The sequence below is a fragment of the Carassius gibelio genome, chromosome A7, assembly GCF_023724105.1.
Source record: "Carassius gibelio isolate Cgi1373 ecotype wild population from Czech Republic chromosome A7, carGib1.2-hapl.c, whole genome shotgun sequence".
Lineage (NCBI taxonomy): Eukaryota > Metazoa > Chordata > Actinopteri > Cypriniformes > Cyprinidae > Carassius > Carassius gibelio.
The window spans coordinates 23,940,254-23,967,546 of record NC_068377.1 but is presented as its reverse complement, the minus strand read 5'-3'; the positions used below and the strand labels follow the sequence as shown (position 1 = coordinate 23,967,546).

The following is a 27,293-nucleotide window of genomic DNA, read 5'->3' as shown; positions in this document are numbered from 1 at the left end:
CAGACAGGCAGTTATGCTTCAGACCAGTGGTTGACCGATCATTATACTGGACTGAACTACAAAAGTCGCTGCAGCTCCCTCGTGTGGGCCTCCGCTGGTGGCGCAATGCGCATGCGCGGTCCCAGCAGCATCAGCTTCCCCAGCGGTCACCAGTCAGTGTCTGCCTCTGAACCTGCAGCGGCTCCAAGTGTTTGCCTGCTCCTCGTGCACGCGCAGGGCTAGTGACCTCAACTACAACTACAACTGCAAACCATGAATTACCAACGTGATCTATCAAAGCCGAGTCCGATTTGTCCGTGAAGTCAACAGGCGGTGATCGTGATGTACTATCTACGGAGGAAAGCAGCATTCTCCGGGTTCAGGTTAAGGCCTACTTGTTAGATCTCCATCCTCGTCTCAACGGAGTCGCGTCGTGATGGCTGAAGACCAGCAGCAGTCTGGCCCCGGTTTAGGACCTTTAACGTTACCTTCCGCGGTTCAAGGATTGCATGGGACTGAGACCAATGCGTTGCAGCTAAAAATAAAGAGCTCGATCTGGTAAGCGCTGTCCGAGATATGTGAGTGAGTGAGTGCTGCTGGATATGTGTGGGCAAAGGAATTAAAGGGTTTCCATCCTAAATAACTCCATTCCAGATAACCCCTCGTTTCCACTTGACAGTGAGTTATTATGACTAGAGTAAGTTAACTTATTAAGTTAGTTCCTTATTAATATAATGATACGTTAACTTAATTTACCAGAGTTGCTGGTTTGTTTTGGACACCGATATTTCGGTCTGAGCATATTATTCACGTTACAGTCTGAGGTGGGTTAATTTACTCGTTCTGACCGTCGTGAACAGTGTAGTCGTTGTTTACAGGCTACGAGATGCTTTTGTCGTTTTTGTGAAAGTGTGAAGAAAGTGAAATGTCTGGGTCTTCGGGTGGATTTGGAGAACGGTTTGCCGCGACCACGCGCTTTCAACAGATTCAGTGGGCGCGCCTGCGGTGGTAAACAGCGGCGCGCATTTAAACGGCCAGTGTGCATGTGTGCAATGCTTTCCTCAGACACGACTGAATCCCAGAGATGTTGCTCTTCTTCATTTAGTTCCATTAGGTTGGTTTGCGATTTTCCAAAATGTGCATTAATTGACCAGGGAAGCGCTTAGTACTTCGTCGAAACGTTAGTAGTAAAGATGAAGACGTCGTGACACATGCAGCCATTGATCGTAATGTCTACAGCGTTAAACACGCATTTGTATTATTAAGTAAATATTGAGACTACAATATATAGCTTCTGTGTGCATAGTCACTCAACCCAGTCTTGACGTGGGTCAGTAGTTTTACCTGGAATTGATCATTGTTGGTGAACATTGCTTGTAGCAGCGAAAATAAAAAAAACGCTGACACGAAATATTGCAGCCTCCCTCCCTCTCACCCTCCACCCCCCTCTCACCACCACCCTTGTTTTTGCATGTTTTGAGACATGCCTCTGCTGCAGCGGCTATACTGTACTTCCACGTGTATTTACACTGTGTGTACATTTACACGCACGCATATATGGCAGTATTTATTATTGGTGTTTCTGATGAGGCTTTTGTAATTAAGGTGTTTTCAACAAACATATGATATTTGTTTTCAAATCTACAGTTTCACAGGACTCCCAAGGTCATGGGGAAGAATGGAAATATCAGTGAAAGGGAAAATGTGATATCCAGAGATAAATATATATATATATATATATATATATATATATATATATATATATATATATATATATATATATATATATATATATATATATAATATTATTATTATCAGCTCTGTATTATTTCACCAGCTATAAAGTCTGTAATTTTAAGTCCTTATCCAGTTCTTATAAAATATAGTGGTAATTAATTTGTAAAAAGCAGTGGGACTCCTGTATCCTGTCGCCTATTCCTTCACTCCGTCATTATTGAAATATCCATTTATGAGTTCATAAAATCAGTGGAATGATGAAACCCTGTTGACATTATGACCTTAAAAGTAATTTCTTGGAAAGCTTTAATAAGACTGGTTTAGGAAGACAATTAACAATTAATCCAATCATTAAGTAACGGTGTTACTGAATGCAGTTTTGTCTGGATATAGTTGTGCTTGGTGGGCTTGGCTCCCCTGTACAGTGGTGCTCTTGGAATAGATTCTTGTATAAAGATTTTCTAATTATTTTACCAGTTAATTTCCTCTCATGCACACACACAAAATATGTTACAATATAAGTTTAATTTCCATTACCTTGCCTTTATATTGGAGCATAAGACGTTTTTTTTGATGAGTTGTTTCTCTCTTTAGGATGGCGTTTTAGCAGTAAAATGATTAATTGACTGTTATCTGTAAAACTGATTTGATAAATACCAGTTTTCTTTTGTAATCACAACATTAGCATACCATTTATTTTTTTTGCATGTTTTGATTGTTATTATTGAGTTATTTAAAGGATTAGTTGACTTCCAGAATCAAAATTTCCTGATAATTTACTCACCTCCATGTCATCCAAGATGTTCATGTCTTTCTTTCTTAAGTCGAAAAGAAATGTTGTGGTTTTTGAGGAGAACATTCCGGAATTTTTCTCCATATAATGGACTTCAATGGGACCCAACAGGCTGAAGGTCCAAATTGCAGTTCCATTGCAGCTTCAAAAACCTTAATTTCTTTCCGACTTAGAAAGACATGAAAATCTTGGGGGACATTGGGGTGAGTAAATTATCAGGAAATTTAGATTCTGGAAGTCAACTAATCCTTTAAGTTGCTATATTCATCTTTGTTGTGAATTTGACTCAAGGCTGGAATTTTAGCTTGAAGTTGTGCATCATTCACAGTCAAATCCCGCTGTTCATTATAGCTCTAAGGATTATTGAATGGATTGACCAGTTGAGCAGACGTGCATATGATGAGTGGACTGTCTCAGTCTGTGCTCCTTGCCCTTCACTCTGAGCAGAGCTCTGAAGGTTTGGCCTGTCGATGTGATAGCTGATACCCCCATCTGCATTTGGCATGGTGCCATATCTGTGGAAAAGAACCAGCTATTTGGCACTGGCAAACCTTTTGGAAAAGAGATTGTGATTTACAAATAGTAAAGTTTGTAATTTATACATTGATTATGGCGATTATTGATGCATAAATACTGCTTACTGAAGCAATACCTACTGAAATGAAGTAGGTAGCAGACAAATCACTGGAATCTCACCAGGTAAGGAAAAATAATTGACTTTTTCAAACAGTCCAGCAGAGGGGGTTGTTTTAGAATGAGCTGTTATTTAGTGGAATGTAGTGATTTAGCTTCTTTGATCTTATTTTGTTCACTTGGTTTATGTGAAATCTTTCGTGGTAATTTTAGATTAACAACAGGCTTTACATTTATAGTGCCACTCTTAAGTTGAGTTTGGACGTTGTAAATGTGGTCTCTAATTTTTACAAGGTTGTTCATGTGTATATACATGCACATCAGTGTGTGTGAATCTTTGTTCATCTACATATGAAGGGAAATTGGATCGAATTGGGAGGAGGGGAAGAGATCCAAACACAATGGTGGTAATCACCTTCAAAGAGAAATGAAAATGAGCCAAAGCACCACTGGCAAAAAGCCCAGCTGTTTTTACCAAACTGCAGTGTCTGAGAACGGCTCACAACTGCTGTGATGCTGTTAGATGATTCTGGTTTGGTTAAGCCTACATCTAGGCCAATGCTCAGACAATGGAAGGATATATGTCTGTGGTTTTGCTGCAGAAACATTCTATTAGGTCTGCAAAATACTCTCAGGCCCAATGAAGGTTCGTTTTCCTGTTTGAGAATATATTCAGGCTAGCAATCACAGCATGTGTCATATCATTTCCTCTCTTTCTTTCTGTCTTTAGAAGCTGTTGGGTTTTACTTTGCATGTAGATCATATTTGCACAGCAAAAATGTTAGGTTTTATATATATATATATATATATATATATATATATATATATATATATATATATATATATATATATATATAGAGATATATAGAGATATATATATATATATATATATATAGATTTACTTGTCCGAATGACATGTAAAAGGTTCTCTTTTTTTTTTCAGTGTTACTAGCAAACTCTAACAGAAAGGTAAATTAGTGTTAGTATTTTGTAAGTCTTAACTCTCCATATATTGCAGTAAAAAAAAAAAAAAAAAAAAAAAAAAATATATATATATATATATACATTTTGCAAAAAAGTTCAAGATCAGGCTAATTGAATATATGTGATATCTAATAAGGGTTAGCACAAATGTAATCTAAATGTAATCCAAAAGATTACGTTACCAAAAATGTGTAATCTAAGAGATTATATTGATTACAATTTCTTTCATGTAATCTGTAATCAGTAACTGATTACAATTCATAAGTAATCTACCCAGCTCTGTATGTGTGTGTGTGTATATATATATATATATATATATATATATATATATATATATATATATATATATATATATATATATATATATATATTATTAAAATTTGATAAAATAAATACTGCCTTAAATGAGACATAGTATTTAGGTCATTCAAGGTAGCCACGCTCTGTTGCTCTGCAAGTTAGAGATATAGTTCTATACGTAATAAAATATTTTCTAGGATTACACATACACAAACTTTGTATGTTTTCTTGCTGTGGAACTTGATAAAAAAAAGAGCGCAAACTAAATGACAGAAATCCTGTCTGCCACCCCAGCATTTAAAACAACTAACTCAAGAGTGGGAAAACATCACAGTATGCATGCATGCTTGTACATCTATCTTTTCCCTCTCTGACATATTAAGATATCAGTAATTTAGCATCCGTGTGTTTGAGACCACCTTTCTGCTCACAGCAGTCTGGGAAGCAAATTTTTGGATGCGTATAATAAAAAGAAATGTCTAGAAAATATTTAAATGTCGCTTTTCCAGTTACTTATATACATAAACGACTCATATTTAAGTGTAGCATGTTGGTGTGCTCAGTGCTGATGGCTGAAGTTGTGTGTGTTAATGCACACATGAGGTTATGTGATGCAGCACATGTAGCTGAGTTCAGCAGGTTCAGTGGAGTTTCTCATCCTCAGTCTCTCTCTCTCTCTCCCACACACACACTGACACACAAATATCACACATGTAGGTCATGCTGACTAGCAGTAGCTTTAGTCTCTGTTGTGATGTCTGGCTGCTCTCAAGTCAGCTCTCTGCTCATGTGGAATTAGCCGTGAAGCTCACAGGCCTCTGCCCTCTTCCCAGGACAATCTAACGGAGAGCAAAAGATAGAGACGTCCACAACTATCCCTTCCAGCCCCACCTCTCTCTCAGAGGGTTGTTTATGTTTCTGTTATGATCGGAGCACATGCGGCCAGCTGGAGGAGGGGTCTTAGGGGGAGGGGCAGTGACCGACAGGATAAAAGTCTGTGGCTTAAATCAGGCCACTGTTTACAGGAATAACAAACCATCATTTTCTTTTTAAATCATTTTAAGTTGTGTTTTTCTTATAAATGAATGTATATACGTGCCGTATTTGCTTTATATAGCTGTATGTAAAATTGTAATTCAATGTTAATACAGATCGATGATTGCATGAGATAAAAGTGGTGGTAGTTAATCCATGCTACCATAAAGAGGCTGTTGACCCCTCACACCTCCCACTTTGGTGCCAAGCTCAAGGGATGTGCGTTGTGCACACATCCTCCAAAAAGCACACCAATGATTGATCGTGAAAAAAGGAAAAAAGGACACTATTAAGCAGTATCATACTGAAAATTCAGTAACGACTGTATAGTTGTCTTGACAATTGCATTAACTTAAAGGGGTCCTATAATGCTCTTTTACAAAGTCTTGAATTTTGTTTTTGGGGTGTAATAGAAAAGGCTCTCATACTAGGTTATTAAAAAAACACATTTTCCACATATTTTACATTATTATAAAACCTCTCTCCCCAGTCTGGCATGAACGGCTTGAATAGTTCCTGCATCAAATGAAGCCCCGCCTTCTGAAATACGAACTGTGCTGTGATTGGTTAGCTATTTAGCCATTATTTTAAATTTATATAAATATAATATAAATATATACACTACAAATATATTAATATATTTCCGTCAATTTCTTCCAGTTCAACTTATTTTGACTGTTATGAAGATCTTTAGGTTGCTGATCATATTTGATGATAGTTTTTACCAAATGGAACTGTAAAACGCTCATGATGTGATCTCTTATGTGCAGTGTTTGTACACTGCAGCACATTCTCTAGTAGATGAAACTTAGCTTCTCATTCATTCTTAGACTGTTTGAACAAGTAGTGTTTCCCACAGGATTTTGTGAGACTGTGGTGGGTGGTCCTGGATCCCTCTGGGGGGGTCTGGGGGCATGCCCCCCTGTGAGAAAAGTTAAATTCATTAATCTGGTAGACTTTGAGAGTTCAAAATTAAGAGCTCCAACACAGGTTCAATGTGCAAACTAAAAGAAAAAAAAAAGGTGAATGTACTTGTTCTTGAAATTTAAGGGAGAGACAACCCTCTTTTTAGTGTCTCAGTCTCACTGATGAATTTGGAAGCCAAACAAATTAGAATAAAATAATAAGAATAATTATTTTATATTATTATTCCTATGACAGCAGAGGTGCAGTGGTAAAAAAAAAAGAGGTGGGTAAACCATAAATTCTGGGTGACCACATCATGGTCACGGTAAGTTGGGCCACTGCCTACCGGTGTATGTGTATCCTGATGATATCACTATAGGCTATCATTTGATATTACTACCAAGGGTATCACTGGTTGTTCCCTCATATAGGTCACACAATCACTATTCAATTCATACATTAATCTAAGTTCTTGTTAAAGAGACTCAAGAAGGAATAATATGGTTGAATCTATAAAGTTTACTAAATGACAAAACAGAGAGAACAATTTTTTTTAAGAGCGATAGAGAGGGAGGCTTATATCCAGGGGTTCCAATGCAATGCACTTATACATAATGATTAGGGATTTGGAATTATTTTCATAGTCGATTAATCTGTTGAATATTTTCTCAATTAATCCGTTAGTTGTTTGGTCTGTAATATGCAGGGATGTCCCGAACAGGTTTTTTTGCCCTCGAGTCCGAGTCATTTGATTTTGAATATCTGCCGATACCGAGTCCCGATCCGATACTTCTATAATACATAAAAAAAAGAATAAAGAAGAGTGAAAAATAAAAACAGATCCAGGATGTTCAATAAATTACATTTTGAAATATATTCAAATATAAAACAGCTATTTAATAATAGCTAATAAAAACAATAGCCATATATTCTAAAACTATTGCATTGTGAAATAAATGAAAATAATTGTTATTTTCAGGTATATTATTTTACCTCACTCTACTGTAGGGAAATTGCAATACTTTGTCCTAATTTCTATACTTGCGAGCAGGGCCTAAAACTAGTGGTTGACTGATATTGTTTTTTTTGGCAGCTGATGTCGATATCTTGGAAAGCAGGTGGGCTGATAGTCGATATAAAGCCGATATTTTTTTATTTATTTTCATTTTAAGAATTTTGAAATCATTTGAAAATGGATTAAAAAATAAATGTGTAAAATAAACATACTTATACTTTAGATGACAAAGTATTTTTCACAAATAAATAAATATTTAATAAAAATATATTTAAAGGGGGGGTGAAATGCTCGTTTTCACTCAATATCTTGTTAATCTTGAGTACCTATAGAGTAGTACTGCATCCTTCATAACTCCAAAGAGTCTTTAGTTTTATTATATTTGTAAGAGAAAGATAGTCTGTACCGATTTTTCCCGGAAAAACACAAGCGCCTTGAGGTGTGTCATGTGGGCGGAGCTAAAGAATCACTAGCGCCAGTAGGCTTTTGCGTTGAGAGCGTTTGGAAGCTGTGACATTACCCTGAGGAAAAAAACATCCAAAACAAACCATGGCTAACAGTCAGATTCAGCATATATTTATGATCCAGAATCAGATCCAGATGCTGAAATTTAACAAGAGCAGCATCAGCAACGACGTCTCTATGAGGTATGTATTGAAACTGTATATATTTGCTTGGCGGTTTTGGAAAATGAATAAGTTCCACTTTATGTCATCTTTTTTTTTTTCTTTTTCTTTTTAAGCTGTACATGTGGAAAGTGCAGTTTGATGACAACATCGCATGTTGTTTACTTGATGTGCTTACGCGCCGATAGCTAAGTTAACAACACAGAGATATTTGAAGCAGGTTCCTTTTTCGTTGGGACTGCATTATCCTTAAGAAATAAACGATGTGCAAATCCGGCGTCAAACTGGGCCTTGTTTGTAAAACAAGCATCTTCGAAATGCAGGGGAACAAACAAAAACACTTGCACAACTCCGTTGATGCTCTGTAAAAATAAACTCCATCCACTGGTCCCTTAATGCTGTTTTTTTGTTTGGTAATCTGTGCAGGGTTGTCTTGCCCTGGCAACCAAAAACACACTTCTTTTGTGACATTTCGCGACGCTCTCGCTCTGATCAGTGAAGTCTGTTGTGCTCTCAGTGCTCTGCTATACGGGAGCGCGCGCTCTTCCGGGAGAAGTGCCCTAAGGACCCATATAAGGAAATTCCGCTCCATCTAATGTCACACAGAGCCATACTCGAAAAAAACTTTCCGGAACCTGTGACAAACCGGAAGAGGTATTTTTGGAACAAAAATACTCCTTCAAACGTACAACTTAATTTTTGAAACTTTGTTTGGGAATCCACCTCTTTAACAGTGTAAAAAAACTCAGTATGCATGAAATAGCATTTCACCCCCCTTTAAAAAGGAAGTAAGCGCTGTAACCAACAGGGAAGATTGTGTGCAATGGGAATCATATTTTTCAAATAAAGCCAGGGTAACATTCATTTCACATACAGAGAAAATGTCATGAATATGACAGTGGGTAAATAAATAAAGCACAGCATAGTTTGAAATCACGAGTTCAAAGTTTAAAGCATTCAATTCACACGGGCCGACCGCCACACAGAGAACACGGGATCATGCTGGATAAAACTGCACTTCACAAGATCTCACAGCTGGATTTGACTAAGTTTGCAAGGTTTGTGAAATTAAATGTTCATTAGCCATCCAAAGATTTGTTTAAATGATATGCATATTTGCGCCGTCAGATCAAATAATGTTCCAGCCTCGGACACATAGATCAAGCAGAAAAACGTATATATATCGGCCTTTGTGATATAGTTTGCCTTTCATAATCATAATATGAAGTATTTTTGAAGCTCTACTTTAGATTTACTAATTAAAAATTTGCTTAATTCTGTGACCGTCCATGTTCTGCAGTGTTTGACTGTGAATGGAATTCATACCTATTCATGCATTGCATGTGGGATATTTGGTAGCCCACTTATGCCTAGATTTAACACCACACAAACATTTCCAGATTGGCTTCATGCCACACATGACGTATAATATCGCAGTACACTTATGGCACATTAAGGCTAATAGAGTTAAACATTGCTGTTGATGATCGCATATTTAGCTTAAGTAAGTTCCAATCAGGTGTCGGCTTGAAACAGTCTGATAATAGCGTGTTGTTGCTACAGGAAGTGACATTAATGGGAAATCCTGTTTTTACTACCTGCCTTGACAACAGTGGTTTGATCCCTTACCTGCTTCAGGACTACCTAGATACAGTTTAATGAGAGTTACCTGGCCTGAAGCCACATGGGAGCAAGCAGTGACTTACCTAGTAACAGTTCATTAGTTTCCTCACCTCTTACTTGCTCATTGGCACAGTCATATGACTGACTCTCTAAGAACACCCATGCTACTTGGCTTTGGCCTCTGGTGTAAGCCTGAAAGGTTTTATATGGGATTAAGAAGTCAGAATGTTGGAACAACACACTGCCTGATTGGATAGCCTATAATTAAAAGCCATAGTATGTGGTAAAGCTTTGGTGATTGGCAAATCAGGGCTCAACAGGAAGGATGGTCTGATGGCTCAGGGCCAGTACAAGAGAGATTTGGGCTGCTGTGTTGCCAATGCTTCTTACTATTCATTGCTTGTGCACTTGTTTTTATTGTTTTTATGCATGCCAAACATTTTATTCTGTGATATGTTGACTGAATATCAAAATTGTCAAGGGTTGCCTGTCCATAAGTTTCTCGTCACCTTATTGCATGTCACAAATGCTGCTGGTTTAAACATTCAATCATATTTACCGGTTTAATCTTCATTAGCAGATCATTTGGCTTTGACAAAATAAAATTTTTAAAAGTTATCCCAACAAGAGGCCAGAATTGGTGGGTTTCTTAAAGTCTGTATGTTTGAGCAGCTAATTAATACCAAACTGCACACCATTTTCAAATAGATCTTTGATATATTGTCAATGCAGATATCTTGAGTGCAGATATCTTGAGTTTACTGCAACTGACTAACATGCTGCTAAAGAGCATTGTGGATTCTTCAGTTCAAAGCAGATTTTTCCTGGACTTATTTCAACATTTTCAGAGAAAGTTGTTTATTATGAGGGCGTATGATTGTTGATCAGTGACATGTATGTAGCCTTCAGTTAAACTTTAATGCAAGTGCCTTTTGTGTTGTTTTTATAAATTTATATTATTTCTGTTGCTTGAAACATTTTCATGATTTATTATTATTATTATTATTATTATTATTAATAATAATAATAATAATAATAATAAATCATGAAAATAATATAATACAACAAATAAAATTAATTTTTTCGATGTCTATGTAACAGGTCGTCTTATGAACAAGCAGTCAGTAGTTATACTGATTTGTTGTTCAAAGTGCCCTGTTGTATTTGTGCCAGTTAACCTTTGGATTTGGCTCTCAGTCTTTTTGTATAGCAACTGTGTGTTTTTATGGTGTTGTAGGAAATTAAGGGAAAAATTCTGTACTTCCTTCTGCAATGAAAGCCTCTGTCTCAAAGCCAAATTCCTTGTGTGTGTAAATGTACTCTGCAAATAAAGCTCTTCCTGATGTCTGAAGGTTCATGTAAATCTACAGCCTTCACATGGAAAGTCTCTTTAGTTTACCCTGAGTGCAAATTTGACCCTCTCTGTTCTGTAGCTGTATATAGATTCCACCACACTAGTTCATTCCGGCCCCTAAACCTCCTGATGGTCAACACATTCTGATTGGCAGGAATATTTATATTGCCCCTCCCCCCTATGTGTGATGGAACATTAATGCAAGATACCTTTTTGTGTACATGAGCACATGTGTTCCTGAGGATATATTGGTCTGAGCTGGACAGGGCCGACGGGTTATAGGATGGAAAGATGTTTTGAATGCCACTGATTTATTAATAAAGCCAGCTTTATGAATGTTTCTAAAGTTACTCTTGTATCATGCTGATTCTTTCTCTTCTCTTTTTGTTTTTTGTTTTTGTTTTTTTGCAGCAAAACCGTACAATCAAAGGTGGATTGCATTTTGGTGAGTATTTAATATGAAAAATGTGATGATGAATGTTCACTCACTAGAAATACATATTAAATACATAAGTAAAATAAGAATATTCTAGTATTTTACATTTCTTTTCACTTAAACATCATTTAAAAGTTCAAACAACAAAAACTATCATACAAATAATCAACAAACATTTCCCTGAGCTTTATCCAATAATCTTATATTAAAGCATTACAAGAAGCATGCAAAAATGTGCCGCAAACCATACTAAATTCTATTAATTGTTTCTTTTATATATTTTTTATTTGAGTCATGGTGAATTGAACAATAACATTGGACAGTGACAAGTAAGCAATACTTGATTTTGTTTGTCAATAAAGTAGACTAGGGCTGCACGATGTGTCGTTTAAGCATCGATATCGCGATGTACAAATCCACCATAGTCACATCGCAGGATGTGCGATGTAGGCTGTCGTAGTTGATCCATAAACTGTACGGTCGGGCCAACCTGTTATCCATAAACTGTACGGTCGGGCCAACTGCTCCCTAGCCCTTGACGAATGTGATTGGCAGATTAATTGCACAGTTTAACCATCATAGAGTGAAAGTTTATAATTTGCATGAGTTTTTAAGTCCTGTCAGTTTAACAGGGTGCAGTTTAAGAACGAGCAGAGAGAGAGAGAAAGAGCGCGAGGGAACCGATTCAATTTAATGAATGGTTTAAACAACTGACCTGTCCAACACTGAACTTACTAGACGTCTGAATTGGTGTATAAAAAAAATCTGTAACACTTTATATTAATATTCTATTTATTAAACTGTTTTTAAAAAAATTAAGTATTAAAAAATATATATAAAATACATTATTTAAGAATTACTATTACTAAACTGCAGTTCTACAACATTGTTAATTTCAACGTTTAGGTTATAGTCTTTATTGTTGAAATCAAAAGTTGTACAGTATTTGTTAACATAGTTAATGCACTGTAAAGTAACATTACCAAACAATGACCAGCTGTGTTTTTATAAACTAAGATAAACCAAGATTAATAAATATAGTAACAAAAGTATTGCTCGTGGTAAGTTCATGTTAGTCGATATGTTAACAATTCAAACCATATCTTAAAGTTACAAACAAATAATTTACTCTAATTTAAATAATACTCTGAGTTTAAATCATTTAAAATGAGAATGTAAGTGTGCTCACCCCATTTTTGTTTGTAAGAAAAAATTAGATTAGATTTCATATCGCAATATATATCGCAGAAAAATAAAATATTGCAATGTCATTTTTTCCCAATATCGTGCAGCCCTAAAGTGCACTGTAGCAAAAATTACACAAGGTCTGTCAAACCCAAAGTGAAAGCAGTCCCTTCCTCCTCTGGAATAAATCACTTCTCCTTGGTACATGGGTTAGTTATGGTTAAGTTATTGTTGTACGTTACAACAGAATTGGTCGTCGAGTGAAAACATGAGAAGTGTTTACAGGTCAGATCTGTCAAATGATTGAAATACACTGAAATAAACCGCTTCTGCTATCAAATATCACAATAATAAAATGCTAGCAATAGCATCAAATAGAAAATGTCCCCTCATATATGAAAGCAAAGAAATCCAGATCTACTAAAGATCCGTGACTGTTGTGCATTTTCTTATAATGCTAGAAAGTTTTATTTTATTTTATTTATTCATTTGAAATGACAGTAGAGATGATCTTAACAAGGTGTGTGGTAATATGTACAGTCATATTGGGGAATGCCCAGAGAGACCCCATTCTTCTGTATTGGCTGACTTTGCTTTGACTTTTCTATAGCGGTGTTCATCATTCAGGAAGGGTTTGGCTGGTTTAGCACTGACATTGGTAGAGTTCAGTCTTTAAGTGCAGCTATTCTTTAGTAACAGAGCCACTATCTATTATGGGGAAGCTAATCCAAAGTATAAAGAAAACTACAGAGACACACACACACACACAAAATCGCAAGAAGCAGTGTTCTTGTGTTCCTATGTTATTAGTCTTTCTGGCCAGGTCCAAGCTCACATACATCCTCACACCTTCTGGACTTGTTACAGTGGGCTTTGAAAAGGAAATGTCATTGTTCACTACATGTGACAGCATGTGTTGTTTATAGTGTGGGGATCGAGTGTGGAAGCATTGGTGAGCAGCAGAAGAGATTTATTTTTGTAAGTTATTACAATTTTCAGCAAAGTATAATATCTAGTGTGAAGCAAGCATTGGTAATCATATGTGAGTGAGCGCTGGATAAAGCATTGAGTTTGTCAGTGTGACTTAATTTAGCTGCTGAAGTTTATCATCTGTAGACAGTTTGTGCATGGCTATTTATGTTTGTGTTTTTGTTTGTGCATCAGGTGAAGTAGGGCTGCAGCCATTAAATATTTTGATTTATGCGGGGAAGAGAAAGTGACAGCAGTGTGACCTGTGTCTGCTGCTCATCTCACTGTCCTCTCTCGTCCCCTCCTCCTCCAGCCTGCCCCTGTTGACCGCTGCAGGATGTTGCCAGGTCTCGCAAAGTCTTCTTGCAATACAGGCGCTGGTCATATAATTAGAATATCATCAAAAAGTTTATTTATTTCACTAATTCCATTCAAAGAGTGAAACTTGTATATTATATTTATTCATTACACACAGACTTTATTTAATTTATTTCTTTTAATTTTGATGTTTATAACTAACACCTTTAGGAAAATCCTAAATTCAGTATCTCAGAAAATAAAAATTTTGTGAAAAGGTTTGGTATTGAAGACACCTGGTGCCACACTCTAATCAGCTAATTAACTCAAAACACCTGCAAAGCCTTTAAATGGTCTCTCATTTTAGTTCTGTAGGCTACACAATCATGGGGAAGACTGCTGACTTGACAGTTGTCCAAAAGACGGCCATTGACACCTTGCACAAGGAGGGCAAGACACAAAAGGTCATTGCAAAAGAGGCTGTCTGTTCACAGAGCTCTGTGTCCAAGCACATTAATAGAGAGGCAAAGGGAAGGAAAAGATAAGGGGTAACCGCACCCTGGAGACGATTGTGAAACAAAACCCATTAAAAATGTGGGGGAGATTCACAACGAGTGGGCTGCAGCTGGAGTCAGTGCTTCAAGAACCACTACACACAGATGTATGCAAGACATGGGTTTCAGCTATCGCATTCCTTGTGTCAAGCCAATCTTGAACAACAGACAACGTCAGAAGCATCTCGCCTGGGCTAAAGACAATAAGGACTGGACTGCTGCTGACTGTCCAAAGTTATGTTCTCTGATGAAAGTAAATTTGGCATTTCCTTTGGAAATCAGGGTCCCAGAGTCTAGAGGAAGAGAGGAGAGGCACACAATCCACGTTGCTTGAGGTCCAGTGTAAAGTTTCCACAGTCAGTGATGGTTTGGGGTGCCATGTCATCTGCTGGTGTTGGTCCACTGTGTCTTCTGAGGTCCAAGGTCAACACAGCCATATACCAGGAAGTTTTACAGCACTTCATGCTTCTTGCTGCTGACCAAGTTTATGGAGATGCAGATTTCATTTTCCAACAGGACTTGGCACCTGCACACAGTCCCAAAGCTTCCAGTACCTGGTTTAAGGACCATGGTATCCCTGTTCTAAATTGGCCAGAAAACTCACCTGACCTTTACCCAATAGAAAATCTGTTTCATTTTTATACTTTTTAGATGGCCAAGATTTCTATTTTCTGATATACTGAATTTGGAATTTTCCTTAGTTGTCAGTTATAAATCATCAAAATGAAAAGAAATAAACATTTGAAATATATCAGTCTGTGTGTAATGGATGAATATAATATACAAATTTCACTTTTTGAATGGAATTAATGAAATAAATCAACTTTTTAAAGATATTCTAATTATATGACCAGCACCTGTATTTGGCAACCTTGTAAAAGAGAAATTCAGAGGAAACAATGCCTGGTCTAATTAAATTAATTACACCCTGCTAGAGCTAAATTAATTTCTTTCTTTTTATTGTATGCACACAACTTTCATTGTACCCACCAACAAAATTTCACAGTTTGTTTGTGTGTGTGTGTGTGTGTGTGTGTGTGTGCGCATGAACATGCATTTTTGCTCTGTTTGTAACAAACAAGGTTACAGTTCAGATTTGTTTCACTGGTTAATGTTTAAACAGGATAGTCCACCCAAGATTGAAAATTTCAAATTGTTTATTCCAAACTAGTATGACTTTTTCACATTAGACAAGTCCGGTTTGGAACAATTTGAGTAATGATGAGTAAATGATGCTGTCCCTTTAAAGAGAATGTTCACTCACTGTTCATTCAGGGTTTGAGGGCCTGACTGTTACTGAATCATCACTTTGGGCCAGTTTTGAATTGTTCCAGCCTCAGGCCTGGAAGAAATTTGCTTGTGTATATACTGTATGCTTGTCTGGAAGAACTGGGTTCAGTCCATCTGAATAATGCATGAGTAATTCAATCGTGTCTGGTAGGCTCAGTAGTGCTGAGTAAGAGACCTGTGCACTACCTGGAGGACATTACACCTTATGAATGACCTACAGGTTCTTCCTAACTTTGTCATGAACTGCCAGTGTCTTCCCCATCTCACTGCTGAGACTAATGAATGAATAACAAGTTGAAAACACTGCTCTAAAATCAACAAGTATATCACTCAGATGTCCCAGAACCATTATTTTAGTCTCTACTGGCATCTCATGTACATTGTCCATAAATATGTATTGTCCAAATGTCTTTCAGTTTGGCTTGTAGACTACTGTTCAAAAGTTTGGAATGAGTAAAACAATCTTTATAAAAGGAACGTAATACTTTAATTAAAAAATATGTTTTTCACAAAAAAAGCATTTACCCTAAAACTTTACTACAATCTTTTTCAACATTAATGATTAAAAATGTGTTCACTGGCCCCAGTCTTTTGAACGGTACAGTATGTGTTAATGTTTTTATTTTCCACATGCTTACGTTTGTCCACCCTTAAAAGTCACACCGAGTCCTCTCTTAAATAGGCTTGTTCACTTGGCTCCGAGACGTCTGCATTCTCATGCCATTTATACTTACCTTTCTTACCCCCCTCCAATGTTAACGCTAATGGTTCTCAGTGGTTGATAACTTTAGCTACTTGTTAGCCATCTTTCCCTTAGCAACGAAGAGACGAATAGAAAAGACAGAAACAGACAACTATTCTTAGAATCTGACGGAAAGGGGAGGGCGGGAGAATGATGCCATCTCTGATGAAGAGATCTTTAGGTGACAGGTGCCTTCCTGACTGTCTTTCCCCAAGTTTCATAAGCTCTGTGTGTCGGCATTGTTTTTTTGACATGACCTTTACCTCAAGGAGGTCATTTGGACTTATTGTTGATTAAGTTGTGTTGTGGGACTCCACTTCCACTTCCATTACACCCACAGACAGACACCATGAAAACAAAGGCTTAACCGGCTGCTCTCATCGCTGAGGGATTAGGTATTCTTTGGGATTATTTTGACCTTGGATGACTTCCTGTTTAGGGTTATATCGTACAATCCTATTGAAGTCTGTTAATTTGAATTTGTTGCTCGGCAGAGGCCTCAAGAGTTTTTAATATTGCATGTAGTTTCGTAATGATTGCCAGGTGCAGAAACATTTTCAAAAATCACTTTAATGTTTCATTCCAATTTATTTTTACAGTGCTTTAGAAAAGGGGAATGTTTTAAGTGTATGTTTGCGAGTGAGAGAGAGAGAGAGAGAGAGAGAGAGAGAGTGGGTAAGTGAAGATGGGCAGCATTGCCTGGAGGGAGAGACTCGTGTCTGCTGCTCTCTACTCGGGCAGAATTTAAATCAGCTATGCCCCACCCAAACATCTCACACATTCTCTTTGAAGAGCTGTTCAGTGCTCTCATACTACACTAACAATTTACAACAGCTGGAAGAGAGATAAAGAGTTCTGAGGATCAGAATAAGATCATTATTTCAGGTGTACATCTGTCTGTATGAGTGTGTTTGCATTTGTTTGCTACTCTATTGTGATCATTGTGACTGGTTGGTGTAACAAAGTTCGTAGATTGGGAAGGAGGCGGCGGGAACTGGTAAACATTTCAACAAAACTTTTGAATGAACCGATAAACGAACACAAAAGTAAAAGTAAAAAAAAGTAAAAAGCGGTAGCCCCTCACCGACAACTGCTGCGTAAAACAACAACATAAATAGTCCAGGCCTGGTCCTCTCTTGTCTTTCACGGCCGTCGCTGCTCCTTTTATCCTTCCGGAGCTCCTCTGTTGGACTAGAGACCGGTGAGTGGTGCAGGGGTTCACTCATTTCCATTAACTCCTCCGCCTCGCTCCATTCCCATGTCTCTTGGCCCCGCCTCTCTCGTCAAAATTGGGTCATGTGACAATGATCTCGTGATGCCTCTGTGATTTTCACCTTCGTTCTGCACTGCCAGTCTGTGCTAGAAAGTAATGTAGTCATTTGATTTCATGCCGTCCAGTTATCTTGTCCATGTTGACGCATTAACCACCTGTATACTGTATACAAGGAATGTGTTAAATTGATCAAAAGTGACATTAAAGACTTTCCATTTATCAAAAAATCCTGAAAAAAATGCATCACGGATTCCACCAAAATATTTAGCAGCACAACTGATTATAATGTTTCTTTAGCACTAAATCAGCATATTAGAATGATTTTTTTGAAGGATCATGTGACACTGAAGCCTGGAGTAATTAACATTAACATTAAGTAAAATTAACATTAACATTTTAAAATATATTAAAATAGAAAATGGTTATTTTAAATTGTAATAGTATTTCACAGTATTACTGTTTAACTGTATTTTTTTATTATTAAATGTATTAACTGTAGTACATTTTAATTATTTATTTTTAAATAAAATAAGTGAAACCTTGGTGAGACTAAGGGACTTGAAATGGGACATGAAAAAAAATGCTATTTTTTTTACAGGACTCAAACTTTTGAACAGCAGTGTATATTCTTCTGATATTTATTTATTGTCTGATCAAACTTTACCTAGTTAAACTTTTATTATTTTTTTTATAAATGTTATTCATTAGATACATAAAATTGTGAATTTGCTATTTTGACTTCAGACTTCAGTGGTTCTAAAGAGTGTAGTTTTGCCTGTAGTCAAACAAAGCTTGTTTTCGATGTGATCACTGACCAGGAAGTTAAAAGGCTGTCATGTCACTATACCTTTGTTTCATGATTTATCTTATTTTCCTAGGCTTCGGTGCTTGAAAATGATGACAGTAGATTGACATACTCTTGGAACATTCTTGACATTATAAATTCTTAATATTAAACACACATCCTCTGTGTTTCGAATGCTTTGCAGCAAGATGTGGAGAAACTTACAGACATTGAAAAACTCTACCTCTATCTCAAGTTGCCTTCTGGACCCAGCAGTGGCAGTGAGAAAAAGTGAGTGATTTTTCTGTGTTCTACTAAACTGCATTCAGGCAAAATTCAGTAATGCTTTTATATTCTTTAACATAATGCATTTTGCTAATGGTAGGGGAAACACAGCCGCAGAACAGCATCTGTGGCTACTAACTGAACATGATTTCAAATTGTATTGTTAAACGCTTTCCTCTCAGTGAGCAGAGCTCCATGTCATCAAGTCGTACCCAGCAGTTGCATGCTTTCAGCTGGATTCGTAACCACCTTGAGGAGCACCCCGAAACATCGCTGCCTAAACAAGAAGTCTACGATGAGTACAAGTAAGTCAGGAATCCTGCGCCATCTTGCTTTCTACATACTTATAACTCAATCATCTTGAAGAGATTAAATATGTAATTATATGTAAATTGTACTTCAGCACTGTGAGATGCTTTGTGGTCTCTGTGCAAATTGTAAAAAGGTTTTTTTTTTTTTTTACGTGTGAATGCTTCACAGGAGTTACTGTGATAGTCTGGTGTATCACGCTCTCAGTGCTGCAGACTTTGGAAAGATCATGAAGAACGTCTTTCCTTGTATGAAGGCGCGTCGACTTGGCATGCGAGGCAAATCCAAATATCCTTTAGTGGAACTTTTTGTAACAATCCCACCCCCCCCCCCCTATTTCCAGCATCCCCCCCCACCCCAGAGCAGACACACACACATACACGTTCCTTTCCCTGAACTCTGTGTACTAAAACATCTGTTGCTGTAATTCATGTAGCCGCTATATATAGATCAGAAATTGAATCAAATAAAACTTCCTTGAGTCATTGAACAGAGTTTGCTATTGGCTGCCAAATGCTTGAGCTTGAAAAGACATTCAGCAAAGTGCTCATTAATTTCTGTACAAACTTGTATAATTTCTCTGTTATGCTGCGTTAAGTTATACAGGCTATAGTCTTATAACCTTAGGTAACTTTATAAAAAAAATACAAATCTAATTTATAGGAAAATGTATTAACCTTCTTATTTTAAGTAGTTCTTTTTAGAAAATATAAGTAAGAAACATAACATATCTTTAGCTGCCACTTTAGCGTCAGATCTCAGAAATGATCATGTTATATAACTGTGATCATGGTTATTTTGGTATTAAGTAGGGCCGTTAAAAGTGCATTAGTGAGTGTGAATTATATTTTCAGTTTCAGAGTGGTGTGTCCCTGAAATAAACCATGCTTGTTGTTGATGGTTGCCACTGAAACAGAAATCCAATCCTCACCAACTCTAATGCATAGAAAAGCAACATTATTATTCCAGCAGAGGACCTCTTGTATTTTCTTATGCAAGAGTAGTGAATAAGAGTTTTTTAGTGATTGATTTTTCCATTTAGCACTGCAGTGGTCATACCTTTCTGGTTTGTGAATGTCATGTTTGATGTAATTCCATATGCAGTGTATGCCTAGGAACAAAAACCAGTAAATATATCAGCTGTGTGGGATAAAAGTAAAGAAGTTAGGTTAAAGGTTCGGTTGGAGTCTTCTTATACCCAAACTTTATATAGATGGGTTAACAGTAAATTGTATTTTTGGTTTGGTTTGAAAACTCTGTGATGGTTTTCTTTGATTTGTTACCAACAACTTTGCCCAACATGGCTTACAGCACTGGCTTGGCCTCGGTTGTGTTTTTTACATATTGATTATTGAAAATTTTAATTCCATAGTATAACGTTATTATGTTATTTGCTTTATGCCAAAGTGATCTAATACCTTTTTTGATATGTGGGCATTCACATGCCTTTTATCTGTGTGATGGACTGATGTATTACCTTGACTTCTGTGAACGTATTGTTATAGTGGACTTAGAAAGAAGGCTTTTGTTCACATGCCATCTCTTCCAAACCTAGATCTTCACAAATCAGGTGATGGGGTAAGTTACTACTCTTTTATTTATTTCATTAAATATCTTACTTTATGTATGTATGTATGTATGTATTTATGTTCTTGCCTTACCTCTGTTTAGCTGCAATTATATCCCTCTTATCTTAGCTATCACTCAGATTTCCAAAGTCTAGAAAATTGTCTATTCTATTGAAAACTGTTGATTCACTTGATTAACTTTTCATCGTCAGTGTGAAGTGTTTGAATCTACTGGTCAACTGTCCAGTGCAGAAGATGAGGTGCGCATGGCTGCATGTGGTCTGGTGTGTGAGTGGGCACAGAAAGTGCTGAGTCGGCAGTTTGACAGTGTTGAGGATCTGGCTCGGTATCTTTTGAACAGCCACTACATTGGAACTAAGTCTGTGGCTGCTCTGACTGTGATGACCGGTTCCCCATCAGGTACAGTAAACTTGTAATAGCCCAGGAGTTGACTCCATGTACATAAACTTGCAAATGTCTCCACCTTGTGGCTCATAAGGTTATAATAATTGCATGTTTTGGAAAAAAAAATCATGTTTTTTTTTTTTTACGTCATTAATATTCTACAATCAGTTCTATTTTTCTTTTTTTTCTTTTTTTCCACAGGAGCAAAGATTTCCATTCAGTCATCTGCATTTGCTCCCACAGCCGATGCACACTCATTCCAACCTCAGGTTAAAACCCTGGTCTCACCCTCGGTAGATGCCAAACAGCAGCTGCAAAGGAAGATCCAGAAGAAGCAGCAAGAACAAAAACTGCATTCTCCACTCCCTGGTGAAGCTCAGGCCAGGAGGGCAGATGGGGGCATAACTCCTGGGGCAGGGACAGGCATACCCTGTGGAAGTCCTGCTCTTCTCTCGCCACAACCTATTGGTATTGTGGTTGCAGCTGTTTCCAGCCCCATCACGGTAAACTAAGATTTTTACACAAAAGTAAAACAATATTACAAATGACAGAATTCAATTTAATTGAACCAGTTCTTTGACTATTATTTGTCATTCCTTCTTTTGTATTTCCTGCAGGTTCAGAGGAGCAGACAGTTGATGTCTCCTAGCCCTGTTCCCATGGCAGCTGCAGACAGCAAAGTTCTTCCTGTAAACTTTCAAGTGGTTACTCAGTCAGTGCAGCCTGTGAAGCAGTGCCCCAAGACACCTCGTAACATCTCGGCCAGTCCGATCAGTGACCGGTCAGCCCGTCACCGGTATGCCCAAATCCTGCCCAAACCATCTGCCTCAAGTGGCATCACCCTGCGCTCACCGACACTGCTCATCACTAACAGCCCCATTAAGACTGTAATGTCAACTCCACATGTCAGTTCGGTCAATGTAGTCAAGATGACAACCATATCTCTGGGCTCTAATGGCAGTGGGACCAGCACACCAGCCGATAACCCTGCCAGCAACAAAGTCAGACCTGCATCTGCTGGAATTGCCAACCTCAACAACGATCCACAGCCAGTCACACGTGTTCGCAGTGGGTCTATAGCTGCAATGCCATCTGTTTTGGAAAGATCGGGGTGCTCAACAATCACAACGCCAGTCATTGACAATAAAACAAATACTGAAGACATAATTGGAAGTAGTCAAGAGCTTGGTGGTATGAGTAGACTGGCAACCTGTCCGGACGCCGTTGGTGGTGGTGTACAATGGTCAGGAAAGCTCAAACCCAGAGCAGCTAGCGTACCCAATCCTCTTGACAAGGGCTCCCTGGGATTGGACACTCTAACAGGGTCCCAATACAATGAGCGGACACTACTTAGTGTCAAAACTCTGGCTGCTGGCAGCAATAAAACGTCCAACACTAATGAAAGCATTTTGTATCAAAACACAAGTAGCTCTCAGTCAACCATTGGTATTGCAGTTGTGACAGCTTCCAAAGATGCAGTGTTGGCATCCAAGAGCCCTCACAAAAGACCTGGCTTATCCACCGATTTGAGCCCAACACCTGTTAAAAAAGCCCACATTTCTGTGCTACCAGCCGGTGGATCCGACGGACTAAAGTCAAACATAATGGCGAAGCAAATTCCAAGATCAAGTACTCCAATAAGTCCAGAAAGTGCACCTCTCACAGCCATAGGCAAAGCTACTACAGGTCCGGTCAGGAATACTGGCTTCCAGACAGTTCGCAGACCACAAAGCATCGCCCAGGGAAGATGGGAAGGAGCTTCATCAATAACAGATTATAGAGTTCCTGTCTACTCTACAGCAAGTCAGGATACTTCAGTGGGAAATATCATGTTTCAGACTGGTTGCAGACCTCGAAGCATCTCCCAAGGGAGATGGGAAGGATCTTCAATAGATATCGAAGGTAGAGCTGTGGTCACTCGTACTGTTAGTGCTCCAGGTCAAGCATTGCTACAAGTAACAAAAAACTCACAGGATTTGCTTGTAGACCAGTCTGACTCTTCTGCAGTATGTGAACTAAAGAGTGGATTTTGGAATAGGGAGCTGCAAGATGACACTCAACAACATCAGGAAATGTATGGCCCGCAAATGGTGTCTGAGCCAAAGCTGTCCACCTCAGTGATGGAGACTCTTCCTGTAAATCAAGCCTCTCCTTCCGACCAGCAGGTTCAAATGAGTGACTATGGAACCCAGGCCAACCTTGGCTACTTTCCCTTTAATGATGATGACATGACCCAGGATAGCATTGTTGAGGAACTTGTACAAATGGAAGAGCAGATGAAAATTAAAAATAGCATGCAAAGTTTCAGCAACTGTGTGGATAATTCACTACAAGGCCAGCAACAAACCATGCAGACTACCACAATGTCTACCCTCCAGTCCAACACCATGTACTACAGCTCTGCTCATAGCTGTAGCACCCCAATCCAAACACCCACCCCAACTCCTACTCCCACTTCAGAGATGATAGGAAGTGGCCAGGGTTTGAAGCATGAAAGCCCCTGTTCGCGCTTGGTCCCTACCACTCCAGTCGACAGTGCTCTTGGAAGTAGTCGTCAAACTCCTATTGGAACTCCACACTCCAACTGCAGCAGTAGTGTCCCACCAAGCCCGGTGGAATGCAGGAACCCTTTTGCCTTTACTCCTATTAACTCCACCATTACTGGTTACCATGATGGAAGTATTGTCTCTTCAAGCCCCGTCAAACCCATGCAAAGACCAATGGCCACACATCCAGATAAGACTAAACTAGAATGGATGAATGGTGGGTACAATAACAGTGGTGGGAACTCCAACAATGGCATTAGCATTCTTCCGAGCTACCAAGACCTAGTAGATGACCACTTTCGAAAGCCTCATGCCTTCGCCATCCCAGGCCTGACCTGTCAGTCACAAACCAGACATCATGACTCCCATATTAGCCGCTTGATAACCATTTCGCCTGTCCAGCAGCAAGTGGCAAGCATGGCTAGCCTCAACAAGAAAGAGGGTTTTGCTGTCCCAGCACCCCTTGACAACAAGGTCAGCACTTCTTCTTCAGGGTCTGGAACATTTAGGTGCCGCAGCGTTAGCCCAGCAGTCAGGCAGCGCAATTTGAGTGGTACCCAAGCTCCCAATGTTCCCCACTCTGTGATCTCTCCTTTCAACTCGCCCATAACAACTGAAATGCTAAACATCTTTTCTAACAGTGACCCTGATGCAAACATCAGCAGCATGGCACAGAGGAGTCAGTCTGTTCCTGTGACTGTGATGATGCAGTCTGAGGTTCTACCCATGCAAGCAGGCCAGCAGATGAATGCCAAAAATATCACCAATGTCTTGATCAACAAAATGGATGGCGATGGAGATGACTCTGTACGTGGCCTCGGAATCAACAACATGCCGTCCAACTACACTGCCCGCATGAATCTCACCCAGATTCTGGAGACCACCACAGTGCCCAGCTTCCCTGGTAGTGCCAGCCACCAAGCTCTGATCTCGCCTTGTTCATCAGCCTTTGAGTCCCAGAAGCCTGGTTACCTCATGAGAAATGCCAGGGAGGAGCCGATGAGCTTCTCTGTACATGAAAGCCAAGCACAATCAGCCTCAGAGGAGCACCAACTGCCACAACAGCTGCAGCAGCACTTAGGTAGACGGCAGCTTCCTGGGCAGGAACCGCAGAGTCAGGACATGCTGTTGCCTCTACAGCAAAACCTCCGACAACATCAGCACCAGCAACCCTTGGATTTAGACCGAACTATTAAAGATCTTTTACATGAGGAAAGCTTGAATGCTGGCTCACATCTTGTGGGTCAAGGATCAGAGCTCCGTGCTGGGAGTTCAGAGTTTCCCAGTGATATGCGACTAACCTCTGAGCTCACTGGTAGCATAAATGACTTAAATACATTGGACACCAACCTTCTTTTTGACCCCAGTCAACAGCAAGGACAATATGAAGACTCGACACTGGAAGAACTGAAGAATGACCCACTTTTTCAACAGATATGCAGCGAGACTGCAAATTCTGCTGGCTTTGACTGGCTGGAAAGCAAAGACCAGGCAACAGTGGAAATGTTGGGTTAATTTGTGCTTTTGTGTTGTTTTTGTATTTGAATAGGTTTCTATGTATGTATTTTTTAAATATCATCAGTGTACAGTATGTATTCATCTCGTTGTGCAGCACCTACTACTATAAGCCCCTGGATGTCATGACACAGGTCCATACTGAAGTGACAGGCTGAACAGAAATTATCACTCCTTTCAAGATTGCTGGTTCTTTGTCTCGATGGTTAGTGGAATACAACCTATCCTGGGAGTATGGTCACAGTTTTCAACCTTTTTCCCACCAGTTTTGCGAAGAAAACACACACCAGAGCTTTACATAAGTTATCAAAGACATTTTTATGCCTCTACACTGTTTTGTGCATTCAGTTACACAACTTTTATATAATCCTTTGAACATTTTGCAGTCAAAGGGCATTGTATGGAAGATTGGAAAACAACTTCTTTTTAACCCTTAATCTTAAAGCAAAATATTTGTATTTTGAGGTTACACCAGCTATATGAGGTACTGTGCCTCCTCTAATTAGCTTTTTCACTCTGTAAACAAAGTCGGTGCTTCCATGTGCAGAAAACCATAATAAGCAACAGCTTTGAACATGTTACAGCAACATTTGTATTTTTCTATCAGTCAACAAATAAGGGAAGATCACATCAACAATGTCAAGCTTTCAAGTGATGCTTAATATTGAAATACAGCAGCTTATACATGCAATAGCTGTATATAAAGTAATAACATATTGCACACAAATGTGTCGTCATGTCAGAATTTGTAACCTGAGCCAATAGGTAATTTATATCTGCAGCTTTATTCTTATTGTCAACCACTGTCAATTTGGAAGTATGCAATTACTTGCACAAAATAACTTGTTACATTAAATGACTGGTGAAACTTTTTCAAAATGAGTGCACTTTTGGTATTTAAATTTACATATGCTAATATTTAACTACATTTAAATCTTTGAAAGATAAATACTGACCCAAGTAGAGTAATTTAAATGTTTTTTTTTTTTTTGGCAGGCACTTCCCTAAGCTGCATCCCAGGTTTCCCCGACCTCTAGCTTTGATCAATCAGATTTTATCTAACAGAGCAGGCCTGGTTTAATTTAAACCCAGTCAATAAATAATAATAGCACTAGTTATTGCACTAGCTGGCACCTTTATATTGCATTTACAATTTGAATATGGGTCTCATTTTAAATGTAAGAATTGAAAGGAAAAAATAGGGGTAATCGTAACTGGAAAAAACTAAAAATCAGTGTATTATAGTTATGAAGAGAAAAAAAAAATGATAGGAGCGTTGGCAAAGTATCCCAAATGTTTGTTTTATTGTTAACTATGCATTTATGAGGCCACAAAATGGATGATTAGCAACTTTTCTGGCTCTGTATTAATTTTCCACAATTAATGCTAGTCATTTGGCAGTTGGCATAAATGAGATTCATTCAAGTATACTCACATGCACATGGCTTGTTTTGGCATTTTCAATGACTGTTTTCTACTTGAGCACTTCATTCAGGAACTTCTTTATAACATGCACTATTGAAGAGCCTTTACCCCTTAATCAAAGTATCGCACCAGCTGTAAAAACATCAGGAAACTGAAAATACCCAGATCGCATTACTAATAAATGAGCTCAGTGCTAACATCATCAGATAGCCCCCTGCCCCCACTCACTCTAAAAGATGGAATGAAGACATTTAATTCAAAGGGCCATTAATGTACTGAAGTACTTAGTTGTCTGCTTTCATAATAGTGGAACATAAGATACACTTGCTGAGTGTGGTAGTTATTGAATTCCATCTTAGCCTTACTACTATACCAAAGACAAGTTTTGTAACTACTGAGAAAAAGAATTCTAAAATTTTCGTATCACCATTTTCAAATTTAATTCTTACCCCAGCTTTTAAGATGTATGTTTTAAAATGCATATATGAAAATTTCTCCCAGTTTTAAATGGGGCCAAGACTGTGGGGTTGACAAGGGAATTTGTTTTGTGCATAATTGTCCTTTGCATACGACCACTGTAGCACTTCAATTCTATCTACAGGACATGTCAGGCTTCATGCTTCTGGGATTTGTAGCAGGAAAAATGTCCACTTTGGACTTTATTTGTTGTGAAGCTCTGTAAATAAGCTCAATTTTATATATATATATATATATATATATATATA

The 27,293-nt window shown here is 38.3% G+C and overlaps 1 protein-coding gene across 3 annotated transcripts; it reads left to right on the top strand.

Annotated features, from left to right (window-relative positions):
- Positions 1-106: 106 nt before the first annotated feature.
- Positions 107-27,293, top strand: LOC128016887 (DNA-binding protein RFX7). 3 transcript variants are annotated; one of them, XM_052601760.1, is made up of 9 exons: positions 107-537; positions 11,397-11,430; positions 18,721-18,806; positions 18,983-19,105; positions 19,281-19,397; positions 20,603-20,687; positions 20,890-21,097; positions 21,326-21,585; positions 21,700-27,293. In XM_052601760.1, the coding sequence occupies exons 1-9, from the start codon at positions 416-418 to the stop codon at positions 25,141-25,143; spliced, it is 4,479 nt and encodes a 1,492-aa protein (XP_052457720.1). In that variant the 5' UTR covers positions 107-415; the 3' UTR covers positions 25,144-27,293. The 3 variants fall into 3 exon arrangements, with proteins under 3 accessions (XP_052457720.1, XP_052457719.1, XP_052457721.1); XM_052601759.1 differs by having other exon boundaries at positions 108-537; positions 21,284-21,585; XM_052601761.1 differs by lacking the exon at positions 11,397-11,430 and having other exon boundaries at positions 409-537; positions 21,284-21,585.

Bases quoted from the DNA above. Each gene is read 5' to 3' on its own strand.
- LOC128016887 (XM_052601759.1), top strand. From the start codon at position 416: ATGGCTGAAGACCAGCAGCAGTCTGGCCCCGGTTTAGGACCTTTAACG. The intron at 21,098-21,283 runs GTACAGTAAACT...TTTTTTCCACAG, and splicing joins GATGACCGGTTCCCCATCAG to GAGCAAAGATTTCCATTCAG. The intron at 21,586-21,699 runs GTAAACTAAGAT...TATTTCCTGCAG, and splicing joins CTGTTTCCAGCCCCATCACG to GTTCAGAGGAGCAGACAGTT.